The 13636-nt window shown below is 43.6% G+C and overlaps 1 protein-coding gene across 2 annotated transcripts in view; it reads right to left on the bottom strand.

The window, feature by feature from the left end:
* Positions 1–324: 324 nt before the first annotated feature.
* RELL2 (RELT like 2) overlaps positions 325–13636 on the bottom strand; it is a 46743-nt gene continuing 33431 nt past the window's right edge. For both annotated transcript variants that reach the window (XM_066590544.1, XM_066590545.1), the window contains exons 5-8: positions 12232–12420; positions 9899–10301; positions 6495–6552; positions 325–5332 (exon numbers count right to left, since the gene is read on the bottom strand). In XM_066590544.1, coding sequence (XP_066446641.1) covers positions 6520–6552; positions 9899–10301; positions 12232–12420 — 625 coding nt within the window. In that variant the 3' untranslated portion in view covers positions 325–5332; positions 6495–6519. The remainder of the gene's footprint in view (positions 5333–6494; positions 6553–9898; positions 10302–12231; positions 12421–13636) is intronic.

Here is a 13636-nt window from a genome sequence, read left to right as displayed (position 1 = left end):
AACTGCCGCTCCATTCGAGCGCCAACTCACAGCGGTGAGGGAGGAGACACGACCCTATTCTAGGAATCAGTGGGGTCTCGGCAGTGAGACCCCTACGAATCAGTCTTTCATCACCGATTGCATGGTTAAGTGATAAGTCAGTACAAGCTTTTAAGTACTTACCAAGTAATGACCAGGGCTGGGTCCAGGGGGAGGTGAAGGTAGGCACCCACCTAGGATGCCACCTCACCACAGCTGAGGAGGGGGCAAAATCTTATTGAAAATGGAGAACTCTGGCACCGCTTAACTTTTATAAGTCCTGATGGCTAACACTAATAATTCTGATGTAGCGACACAACAAGATTTTAGGGTAAAGCTTTTTAATCGATGCATATTGAACAACCTGACATTTCCACGCATTTGACCCACCACGCATGGTTGGGAAATAATGCTACACACTTGCTGGAATTTGTAACGGACAATAAAATGAATTGACATCATCTTGATATTGGAAAAAAAAACATTCCCCGTAGCATAGGTTCACACGAGACAAAAGGGAGAATGTTTATATTTCTTTGAAATCATAGTTGGACCATTTTCGTCTCAAGCCATAAGTACAAAAGAGCTGAATTTGGCAAAAAACAGGCACACAACTTTATAATAGGCACACGACAGCATATAGATTGTAGCTGGGAAACACACATTAGCCCAACAGTGCGAGTGAAAAGGATATGAATGTGTGGACTAAACTCTGTGAAATCTGTATGAAGGTGAATGTCCGCCCTTTAAACACCATTTAACAGAAATTAAAGGAATTGTGCCACCTTGTACAACTTCTCTGAAAATGTGAGGCTTGGGGCGATCAGCTGATTTTAATAAGGGAAGCAATGCATTTCCCCTACAGCGGCTCCTGCAGGGGAGATGTACTATTACAGGGTAGCACAAGGTCAACCCAAACGGGAGCTGCTCTAAATTCTAGGTCATGGAAGAGGGTTCAGAGTCTTTGATGTTCATATGCCCTTTTAAATAATTAAATTCTGTGCCAATTGTCTAATACTACTTTAGGGAATGTGCAGGTGGGACGGCTAGGCTCAGTTTTTTTTGGATGAGGGCTGCGCATTGAACTCACTAATAATAATAATTTTTTTAAAAGTATGCAGTAGGATCCTGAGCTCCCCCTAGTGGTGACTGCAGGCATCCAGAATGTTTTAATTCTGTCTCTGTGCAGATAATTAGGAGGTCTGTATATAAAAGTCCATGCTCACACCGCTATAAAGATACTGTATATTAAGAAATGATTCAGCCCAGAGCTGAACCTAAAGACAACTTGGGATAAAAGGTTGATGCTCAATATAAATGGAATGTATCGCTATTTATTTTTTCACTAATTACAATCAGATATTGATAAATATTTTCAGTTTTTATTTTTTTGATTGAAATTGTATTTATTCTATGTACATGACTAAGTGGGAATCCATTTTTCCTGAGCTGTATTTAAAAGCATTCATAGAGTTGCTTTACTGCAACCTTAAAGACCATAGGAGCCTGTAGATTAAGCATTTCCATAATACTCTCCCATAGAAATCAATGAACATCTCCAGTGACATGTACAGAGATCACTGTGCTAGGAGGGGGGAGGAGGTGAGCTGTGACTGTCACCTATGGTGGATCCTGTGTTGTCTATAAATAGATGTCGACCTTTCATTGTAAACCTGCTTGTGATGATAATGATGATGAGATAAATGACAGCTGAAACGTTTTCTCTACAAAAAAAAAAAAAAAAAAGGTGTCAGGTTATTCTTCGGCTCAGTGACCAGAGAGGAATTGATTGGTTTTGGTAACCCTCTCTTATATTATCCCTTTCCAATCCACTGACATCTAAAGACATTCTGATTAAAGCCTGTACAGCTCTGATGTCGGAAGTCATCTGGCAGGGTATTCTTACTGTATATTACTGGCCGCTCTGTTGTCGGGGGCCTCTCCAGCATGTCACATACTGCAGTACTGGCTCTAGCCAGCAGTTGGTGACATTGTAAAATGGCAGAAAGAGAGAGCCCCCCTAGGAAACCCTGAATCCAAAATTGGATTGCAAAGGGTTAAGGCTCACCCTGTCTGAAGCTGCAGTATTAGTACTCCAATGACCTTGCATGACTTTTATTTATTGTGTCGCCCATTGCATCTATTGTCTCGACCAGCCTTTTCAAATGAAGGCAGATGGAAAATGATCAAATAAGGACATCTGGTATTTTATACATATATAAATAAAAATAATATAAATTGGACTATAATTACCCTGTTTTACATTGTGTGACAGTGCATACAGTAGAGGAGCAGCAGATCACATATACAGCACATCCATCAAGAACAACTAGTAGGTGTTTGGCATATTAACATGTAAAAACTATACTGGTAATATTTATGAAAACTAGTGCTTGTGGACTGACATTTCTGTCCAAATAGGACAAGGCCCCAATTCAACCATACCTGGTCCTCAAGCCATTTGGGTTGGATGGCTCCCTGGACTGTAGATCATGCCTAAAACAAAAATAAATACTGGTCTTCAGAAAGGCTCCTTGACCAGTTGGCAACTGTGCTAAAACCACAACCAAGTTTGTTGGAATGGCTACATTAGATTCAGCGGGTGTCCAACCTTCATTGAGTTCAGTAGGCAACTTCATGGCCGACCGCTAGATTGGATGCATGATTATCGGTGGACGATCCCGAGAAGAGCACTTATTTCAGTGGATGTCCTTGGCATGCACAATTCACCATAGTTGGAGGTTCTTCATGATTAGAAGAAATGGTCTTCCTTTTTTTCCCCCCAGAAATGGCACCTCTCTTGTCCATTTGCTGTGTCTGAAGAGGTACAATACCATACACAGGCTGTGGACGAGGAGTAGCACTGCTTTTGGAAGACAGTAGCCATGTTTTAATCCTGGGAAAACTCCTTTAAATAGAACCGACTGTGATAAATACTGGTAATGTGATTGAAAGCGGTTGTCCGGTTTACAACACCTATTTTCAAATACCCTATTAGTGAATACTGAGTTAATAGAGTCCCCTGGTCAGAAGCTTTATCTATTAACCAGAGCAGAGAGCGGCTACATAGTGCTCTAGAGCAAAGGTCCCCAACTCCAGTCCTCGGTGACCACCAACAGGTCATGTTTTCAGGATCTCCTATAGTAAGAACACCTGTGGCAATGTCTGAGGCATCGGCAATAATTACATCACCTGTGCAATACTGAGGAAATCCTGAAAACATGACCTGTTGGTGGTCCCTGAGAACTGGAGTTGGGGACCCCTGCTCTAGAGGACTAATGTCCATACTTTACTGAATGAAAGTGAACCTTTTTAGGTAATCGCTGCTGCCCTATCTGAGAACAGCTTATCATGGAGGTAGAGAAGCTGAGCTCTGTGATATATTGATTTAGAACATTTAGAGCAAGATTTCACTTAAAACAGAGAAAATCTCCAACAGGACTCTGATGTAACACAATGAGAGACCTGTTTACCCCACCCACACAGGCTGATTGACAGCCTTCTCTGTACACAGGCTGATAGTGGAAAGCTGTCAATTAGCCTGTGTAGGCAGAGTAATTAGGACTCATATCTCCTAGTTAGGATTTATCCTGCTTTTCACTCCTCATCCAAATCATATACAGTAAACCCATAAATCAGAGGTTAGCTTCTATCCCTCTATCAGATGAGCAGCAGCTATGTGATGCTTCATGTTCCCTGAGGTGGCGCTGCAGGAATAACTGAATGCTCTAAGGTTCCTACAGGGACTGTAGCTGATTGCTGAAGGTCATAGCAACAGGACACATTGTGATCACCTTCTAATGTGACCATAAGAGGCATTCATGATGAGAATATGTATGGCTACATTCACATGTCCTCTTCCCTCCAATCTCGAGGTTCCAGTTCTGCTCCAGGATGACAATTTTGACCATCCAGATGGAACCCAGGACAGCTCCATAGGTGTCATTAGTATAAGGGAGACTAAAGCTCCAAGCTTTGGTCTCTATTTTAACAGGTTTCCATTTTGGCCGGATAGAATAGCTATTCTGTGTCTGGCGCAAATGGCATAGTCGTATGGGGCAGCATAAATCATGTAATAGGCTAGCTTTAAATAAGAATTGTGTAATGCTTCATTTTTCCTGAGGTAGCGCTGCAGGGAAATTGAACACTGTAACCCCACCCCCCAAATTACAGATGAGGGTGGACTACGCCATTTCATCTGGTTGAGATGCCAGAATCGAATAGAAGCCACCTACCCTTTAGTCTCTATTTTACTAATAGCAACCTATGGAGCCATTCTGGCGGAACCCTAGGCCAGAACCTCCGAACATGGGTGAAGATGCCATGTGATTGTAGCCTAAGGGAGCTTTCATACGGCTGAGAAAATCATGTGATATTTGTGCGTTGCAAGACGCACAAGTCTTGCACGAATACGAACTCCATTCTTTCGAATGGAGTCATATACAAAATTTTGGCGTGTTCTAACTGGACAGTCATTACCAAACATACCAAATGTTTGATCAACTAGTGACTATTTTATCTTGAAACTAAACGACTAGCGACTTATCGTTCGTCACGCTCACCCCAAGTAGAAGACTGTTGGAGTTAGAATACCGGTGACACACGGGGCCTTAGGCCTCATGTCCAGGGGCAGAGTCGGAGCCCATAGGGCAATCTGACCCTGTCTAGGTCTTCTTTTTTCTGTACTGCGGATGTGTGTGGAAGTCCCGGCCGGCGCACATGCGCAGTACAGATTTTGTTTGTTTTTCTTTAAACTTCTGCTTTCCCGCGGAATCCACGGCCTGTGTGGACATCAATTGCGGACGTGCCGCGGATCGGACGGCTTCTATTGACTTTAATGGAATCCGCACTAAAATGGAGCATGCTGTGATTTGTTTTCCGCATGTGGAATCTGGAAGACAAATCTGCATGTGTACATTTATGTGCGGACGCCCATGCTTCCCTATGGGCGTCTTGAACTGTGGATCTTCCGCAAGTCAAATCCGCCCATGGACATGAGTCCTTAGGGTTAGTCTAAGTGAATGATACAGTAATATATACAGCCAGGGTGTGCAACTACAAAAAATAATTCACCCCCTTTAAAAAAAATAAAATACTAAGCTCCCCGCTCTCTACCTCCTTATGTATGTTTATGTTTTGAAGAATTGGAATTATAAAGTCTCATTAGTGTTTCACAATGGAAGCCTCTGCGCCGTTCCTGCCGCCGGGGATGTACTCCACCTTCTTCTTTCTTCCAAGCTCTGATGGACGCACGAGGCCTTGTCGCTCCTGACATCTTACATTCCAGTCACCTCGGGCGTTAGATGACAGATTGCTGAACAAAAAGAAAAGGTCAAAGAAATTACAGGTAAAAATCACAAGTCTGGAGGGAGAATACAAGACTGTTCGCCTTTGGAAAACTTTGTTAAAGTTGTAGGCGGGTGTGGAAAAAATACTGCAAAGTAAGAATGCTTTCAGAAATAGAAGGTGTCTGACTCTAGGGCCGCCTGCACACGGGCGGATTTGCATTGCGGGATTCCGCCTCCGGATTCTGCAGCAAATCCAGCTCATAGCATGCTATGACAATATGCGATTTCCTGCCCACGAGCGGAAATCGATTGCAAATTTCCGCTCGCACGGAAGAAATTGCAGCATGCTGCGATTTTGTGCGGGGTATGCACTTCTGGCTTCCATTGAAGTCAACGGAAGCAGTCTGTCCCGTGATCATTCTGCAATCATCATTGCAGAATGGTCGCATCAGCTGCGTCCTCGCCATAGCGACAGCGCAGCGTCTTCTGTGCTGCACCAGCCTGCTGGCAGAGGAGAAGACGGCAGAGAGGTAAGCTGGGGTCATTGGCCAGGCACCGGCTTTAACTCCGCTGCAAGAATCCTGCATGCGGGGTCCAAACAACCCGTGTGCAGAAGACCTAAATGTATTCTGTTGAAGGGCAACAACCCCAACATAGAGCCAGTGGTGTTAAGAATTATCTTCAGCATAGGGCCTCATTCACATGGGTGTAAATACTCTCCAAATTCTGAATAAAAAAAACGGCTCGCATCGGCGTGTAAAACACGTTGGCAAGCGCGATATTGGGAGGGGTTTCTCGGCATTAATAATATTAATGCTAATATCATGAGATAGAACTGTGCCAATAACGGACAGCGCTTTTAGAACATGGGAGGCAGCGGGGAAGAATTGCAGCGTGAAAATGCAACTTTTTGTCCTTTTTCAGGCAGGCTCACTTTAAGTAGTCAAGGCTTAGCAGAAGGGGGTGCTGATAAATTTACTATAATTTACACTACGCCAGCTTATCAAAAAACTATAACAATAAAAAAAAGTTTTGGACAGAGAAAAAAAAAAAAAATCAACCCAGAAATATCTGTAAATCTCATGAAAGGGTAGAACAGAAACTGGGCTGGGCTTCTGCAATGCGCTGGGCTGATTTGCAATGCGCCAAATTAGAATAGTCACTAATAGCTTCTAAATATGCACTAACCAGCGAGTAAACCTCCGCACCGACATCATTGTTCCCGCGAAGAGTCGTCTTTTTTCACCTGTGGAATAAACAAAATGAGAATGGGGGTTTTATGATACTAATATTCTTTTCTAAGCAGGGGGTGAATTCCACATCCAAATCCACACCAAATGGTACGGGTTTTGATGGAGACGTTCAGCTACGGATCTGCTGCTAAACTTCCACTGCGCAAATGATAAACCGTAATCAGTTAGGTAAACCCTCAAAGGAGTACGAGGGCAAGAGTATAGGCAGATGAGAAAGACGATGCGGAGGACGTAATGAAGACCTTTACTACAAGCTCTACTTTTCAACCCCTCTTCCCCCTGACATATTGGCTTCTGCATAACCCAGCCTGACCCAGAGTGGGATGACTTTGGTGATGTTAGTTGGACTCTGCATATTCTAGGAATTTCATATCATCTCATTCGGAAGGCTTGACATCTGCGATGGGGATTCCACTTTCCTGCTCAGCTCAGAGTCCAGAAAGGGGAATCCCTACGGTTGAACGGCTCCGTATCAGGATGGAACTAAATGGACCCCATTTAACTATAATGAGGTTCGTTCGGTTTCCGCTCAGCTACCCGACTTCTGGATGGAAGAAAGAGCCGACGGGAGGTTCCAACGCAGATGTGAAACTTCTGGGTTTTAATCTGGTTTTGTGAAAAATCAAACCCCAGTAGATTTTACTAAATTTTGCATTTCTGTAATATGTTCTATTAACCTTTTTTGGCGGTGTGGAAAGGAATCAAGTGGTAACAGGCTGTTGATTGATAATGGCCATGTAGTTTTAAGCGAACCCCATGGCCATTATCAATCACCAGTCAGTTAGCCCTCAGGTCATTTGCAAGCCGTGTCGGCTTCAATGACTGCGGGACCACAGTTGCAAACTAGCCACATCTCAGTCGCTACGTGAGACCCTACGGTCATGGTATGTGCCATATGGGCAACTCCTTCTCTAAATGAGAACCCGTTGGTAATTAGTTGCCAGTGTTTGGATGCCATATGTTCAGCTGCATTTATCCTGCAACTTCGGCTCAAGCGACACAACTGTTATTTGCAATGCATACGTACAGGTAAGATTGGGTACGTTTAAATGGAGGGGTGGATTCTCATCCTTTGCCCAAAGTTCAGTTTTAGAAAAACCCAATTCATATCAAAATCTGATATAGAAAAGGCACACCCCAGTGACTGCCAAACTTTTTTATTTATCTTGTCTGTCTGCATAGACATAGCTATTACCCCAACAGCTCAGCCAAGCAGGAATTCAAGTTTTTCGGGATCAGTTATCAATACCTGATTGGTGGGGTCCTTCCTTCAGGACCCCCTGACGATCAGGTGTTTATAGAGGCTGTGGGACTTGATGATCACAACAGCGTCTTCCCTACGTACCAGACACAAGTTTAGCAGCTCTGTCCCATTTACTTGAAAGAGATAGAACTACTAAAAGGTCACATGATGAATGAACAGGACATCACAGGCCACCCAAACAACACAGTCTCTTCAAACAGCTGATCGGTGGGGGTCCTGGGTGGTGGATCCGAACCGATAGGATATAGAGCCTCAGGATAGGCCATCAGTATCTTGGTCCCGGAAAGCCTATATAAATAAGTGTAAAATTCTTTATAGGGGCTTGAGCCCTTTTTTTCTGACAGGCAGCTGTAGATCTCCTGCTTACCCCCATACAGTCGTCGTTACAAGCTAAAAACTTTTTTTGCCTGTATCCACCCCTAGAGGGAGCTCATTGCATAGGAATTTACACAACTCCCACTGAACTCTATAATAGTATCTAGATGGAAATGTCTTCATTATGAAATCATTTATCTATGCCAATATTGGAACGGTTTAACAAAAGTGTATTTTAAGTATTCTCATGCATCCTGACTTGCGAAAAGTTTGTTAAGCAATAACAGGACTAAGTAAATCATCAAAAGCCCAAAACTGAGGCCTGCAATGCCATTTAAAGGTCACCCGTGGTGGTAATCACAACCCACTTCCTCCCGTTCTTCTGTGAGTGTCTACAAAGCCATTAGAAGCCATTAGTATCTGCAGGTGAAATGCAGCCGGCTAAGTGCTTTGGCTGAGTCCCAGAACACTGCAGCTCATTCATTTCTATGAACAGCGGTTTATACTATTACATTCCGAAAACCCAACGTCATCTAAGGAGGCCTGAAGACCCGGCCACCAGCCTACATGTATCATCACGTATATCATCAAAGCTTTGCTCAAAGCCCTAACAAAAGACAATACAGAACCATTCCAGTATACCAACTGTCAGTGACGTCTTCGTCTAGTGTCAGGCTTTTCCTCTGTATCTGTAGAGATAGATCTGTTTATGGGAAAATGAGGTCTGGAATTTGCTGCAGTAATAATGGGTGGGTTTGTCATACACCGCCTACCAAAAGTAGTTAGTCACCTGAGCAAGAATCAAAAGTAGTATTTATTTCCATATGTTAATACTTAGTGGGGCTTCTTTGGACGTAATGACATCGGATACTCTCTGTCGTATACTTTTACTAGCATCTGATACACTTCAGCTGGTATTTCCCTCCATTCATCCTGCAAACATCTGTCAAGTTCTCTCCAAGATGATTCATCCGCCTGTCTAAAGCACACTACTCCATCTTGACATCAGAGGGACCCACATGGGTGTGGGGGATATCTGAAGAACGCTTTTTGCCTAACTGAGTTATGCCAACAGTTAAGTACAGCGGAGGTTTCATTATGGTCTAGGGATGTTTTACGAGGCATGGTCTTGCTCCGTTGGTTGTAGTGCCAGAACCATGAACACTGAGGTATACCTTACATTCTAGACAATAATGTGCTGCTTACAATGTGGTAATACTCTGGGAATGGTCGGCCATACTTACAACAAGACAACGCGCCTTTCCCAAACGCCGGTCTTCACGATCCCTCAACAGGTCATGTGTTCTGGATTTCCTAAGTATTACACAGGTGATGTAATTATTGTCGGTGCCTCAGACATTGCCACCGGTGTTCTCTCTATAGGATACCCTCAAATCATGACCTGTTGGGGGGTGAGGAAAACTGTTTTTGGGAAATACTGCCCAATGGAATATGCAAAAAGGAACAAGTATGCTCAGCTGTTTCAGTACATCCCACCCATGGAGGGTGACTGAGCATCCAAACAGGTTACACAGGATCCCAGTTCTTGGGATCAGCGAGGCTTCAACAGATCAATCATTTATGACAGATCATCTTTCTAACTTTCCAGAGGTCAGTCTCATTATACAGGACTCAGATGCAAGAGTAGCCAACCAAAAGCCACTTCGTCAGCACCCAAGGCCTGCATGCATCCCCCAGGCTGGTAGTTGGCCAACCCCGTTCTATACAATTATTATTGTGCATCTGGATAATCATTATACCTGCTTTTCCGAATGCTCCAAGTTTGCTTCTTTCTTCTGGCCGAGTCCTCTTAGCTGAAGCATGCCTATCCTTTCCCGCTGGGCAGTGGTCTGCTCCGGAGCGCTACTCCTCCGGTCTTTGCTCTTGGATACATTTCTTTCTGCCACCTCCTTTACATGTTTAAGTCCATTGATGTCCCTTACAGTATCTTTGAGGTCAGATTTGGTCAATCCCACTACTTCTGGTCCATTTTGTGAGATCCCTTCTTTCTCCATGTCTTGTAATATACTGAAACCATTCTTAGTTTTTGTTTCCAGATGATCCTCTGTAGTTTTGTCAAAGGAAATGGGATCACTTGAACTGTTTGGATCGTCCTGCGCTCCTTGAATACCGGATTTTTTTCCAATATGAGTAACCCTAAATCTAAAAAGAAGATAGACATACCACAAATTTTTTTTTTTGCTTTGCATTAATATCATATACCATGAAAAGCTCTCAACGTATACATATAGGCTGGGATGAACACCTGACAGTGGCATACATTAAGTATGGGATCATTAAAAATAAAAACATCCGTTAAATGGATGCAGCTTTAGCCCATGGGTGACAGACACATATGCCTCCATGGGCTATAATCACATCCATCTAATGCAAACGTCATGAAAAGTTAAGAAGCTCATTATGTATCCATCATATGGATGCTATAGAGTGACATCTGTTCTGCCAAAAATTGCTATTAATGACCAGCGGGAACCGTCGATCAGATCCCCAACAATCAGCTGATTGCCGGGGCTGCTGTCACTGCAGTCAGCGCAAAAAGAATAATGAGCTGACCATAGTGCAGTGTCCGGGGTTGGTACTGCAGGTTCAGCCTCCACTGAATTCAATGGTAGCTGTGCCATGGACAGTGCATTCTGCTTGCTGCGCTGCCCACAGTGACAGCGACGGTGAGGATCTGCTGATTGTTGGGAATCCGAGCTGCAGGTCCCCTCCAGTAATCTATAGAAAAAAAATGTTCAATAGTCCTGGAATACCCCTTTAGTCTTGTTAGATTCATACTGGTATTCCACAGTCTGATTATGCAATATCTAATGTATTTCAGGTTGTCTTATGAAAGTATTTGTCATCTCGGGCTGCCATGTTGGTTCACCTGCTACTGCATTTGGTCACCATTCACATTCCTGTGGCAGACACCGCATCCTCCCCCTCTTACTTCTGCACCCATCCCTATACTCAATGGGCCACTATATGCTCCACTAAATTGTGCCCAACCTATTCCCTGTCAGTCCTAGCTATATCTGGCATCCTTCTTCCTAAGGAGGGCGCCTAAGCGTTTTGGTTCTACCAGTCCTGTAAGCCTGATCAGTAGTTTGTGTTATCTCCTGGTTTTCTGACTATTCTGACTTCTCCATTCCTGACATCGGCTACGTTTATTGGACTGCTCTCTCTTCTAGCTGTCTGCCCCAACTCAGACGGTTTATCATATCGCCCCTGTTCTGCCAGCCCTGACCTCTTGCCTGACTCCCGCACTGAAGTTTCTCCTGGTTTCTTCTCTGTTCACACCCTCTGGTACTGCACCTTGTGTAGCGTCATAACTGAGACTACTTTTGTAAATAATGACCTGGGAACCTCGCAGTGAAGACCAGATCCCAATTGGTGGGTCAAAGAGTGAATACCGGCGTACCCCAGATTCGGCCTCTCGATTTAGCTCAAAGCCAAATCAGTGTGCAGCAAAGCAGATCCACATGTAGTTGTCCAAGGTATCAATAGTTTTTCTTCTTTTTGAAGTTTTCTTCACATAAAGGCTAAACCTAGCAGCAAGATATATGTTGTATACCATAATGCGACTTACAGTATATATGTGCATCAATATTGTTCTTGTAGGGTATATGGACATCACATACCTGGGACTCCTTCTATGAGCCAAAGTAGAGACCCGCTAATAAGCAGCGGCACTCGGGGACCTCATCTGTCCATGTATTGCATGGATGTGTGTAATACACTACGGGGGACATGAACAGATGGTGGCGACATTCTCCAAAATCGGCTATTGGCCAGGCGTTTCACAAGTAGCTGTCATATTAACAGGGTTTTTCTGGCAAGACACCCTTGTAAGGATTGCACTGTTTTAAACCCAATCTAATACTACGGTTTTTCAGAAGCGGACTAAGGCTGGGAGCCCTTATTAGGATGTTTGAGGCAGGGTGCAGGAATGTATATTCTCATTTGCTTCAACGCTATTAATTAATTGAGAATTCATGTGGATGAATGTGCCATTCACGGTTTGCAATGGCTGAGGTTGCAGGGATCTTGTGCTAGTACATGAAGGGTTACTTGTGTCAGCAGGGAGTACCTTCCCACGGAGAACACAGTGACTTCTCCTGGATGCGCCTTTCCTTTGCCGTCCTTTGACCGGCCCATGCGATGCAACAGACTTCTCTTCTTGCGGGTACAATGAATACAAGGGGCTTGCGTTGATCCCAGGTGCACCGTGTGGTGATGGGGAGGTCCGGCATCCTGGCTCTCACGGTGTGGGCATAAACTAGGAAAGACAGAGCAAGGTGAGTTCTATTAGATTTTAATCTTTAACCCCTTCCCATCAGCCATACAGCTGTATACATCCTCACTGCATACAGATGCAGCACATTTTAAGTTGATAGTGATAATATAACTTTCACATCATGTTAAGAGTCAAGCTACAGAAAATTACATCCGTATGCCCCCATGTCATTAAGACATATATAGACGTCTACAGTATATGCTGTGTAACCAGCGGGCTTGGGAGCCGAGCTGCTGCATGCATGGTGCGCATCAGCTGTCTTTGACAGGCGCCGGCGACTGCCACAATCAGAGATCAGAACGCAGCTGTTAATCCTTTAAATTCCACAAGGCCAATTGGGATTTAATTGTTCCCGAACGTCCGGCCACAATAAGATCACGGGAGTGCCATCAGAATGTCATGGTAGCCTGGGGCCTTCTTAAAGTCTCCAGGGCAGCCAAGATTGTTTGCCTATTAAGACATGCTTGTGGCAAATCTTTAACTCTTTCCAATCCAATTTGTATCCTGGTTTCCCTAGGGGGCTTACTCTTTTTCTGCTGTTATACAACGGCGCTATCTGCTGGCTAAAGCTAATACTGCATGAGGTGACACGTTGGTTAGGCTTCGACAGCAGAGAGGCTGGCAATATACAGTAAGAGAACCCCGACGGACGTCTTCCAACATCAGAGCTGTACAGCCTTAAATCATAATGTCTTCAGAGGTCAGACAGTGGATTGGAAAGGGTTAATAGAAAGCCTTTTAAAATACAGTATAATGCAATACCACAGTAAGTCCTCTATGAACTAAAAAAAAAAAAAAAGTAAACGTGAGTAAAATAAAAAAAATTTAATCATTACACAAAATAAAATTTTTAAAAAGTTTAAACCCCTCCTTTATTTACAGTTGTCTCATAAAAAATTAAAATTGGTATCCCTGCAGCTGTAAATGTCCAATTTATTAAAATATCATGTTATTCATCCCACACAGTAAACGCAGTCAGGGTAAAAAAAAAATACACAATACTAGAATTGTGGGTTTTTTTGGTCACCCTCATCTCCAAGAAAAAAAAAATGAAAAAGAAAGTGATCAAAAGTCATATGTACCCCCAAATGGTACCAATAGAAATGACAGGTTGCCCACAAAAACTGAGTCCTCACGTAGTCCTATCGACAAAAAAATGTAAAAGTTATGGAGGTCAAAAGATTGCGACGGAAAGGGA

This window comes from Eleutherodactylus coqui, chromosome 2 (genome assembly GCF_035609145.1).
Source record: "Eleutherodactylus coqui strain aEleCoq1 chromosome 2, aEleCoq1.hap1, whole genome shotgun sequence".
Classification (NCBI taxonomy): domain Eukaryota; kingdom Metazoa; phylum Chordata; class Amphibia; order Anura; family Eleutherodactylidae; genus Eleutherodactylus; species Eleutherodactylus coqui.
Note: the sequence above shows the minus strand (reverse complement) of the source record. Positions and strands in the feature narration are given on the sequence as shown.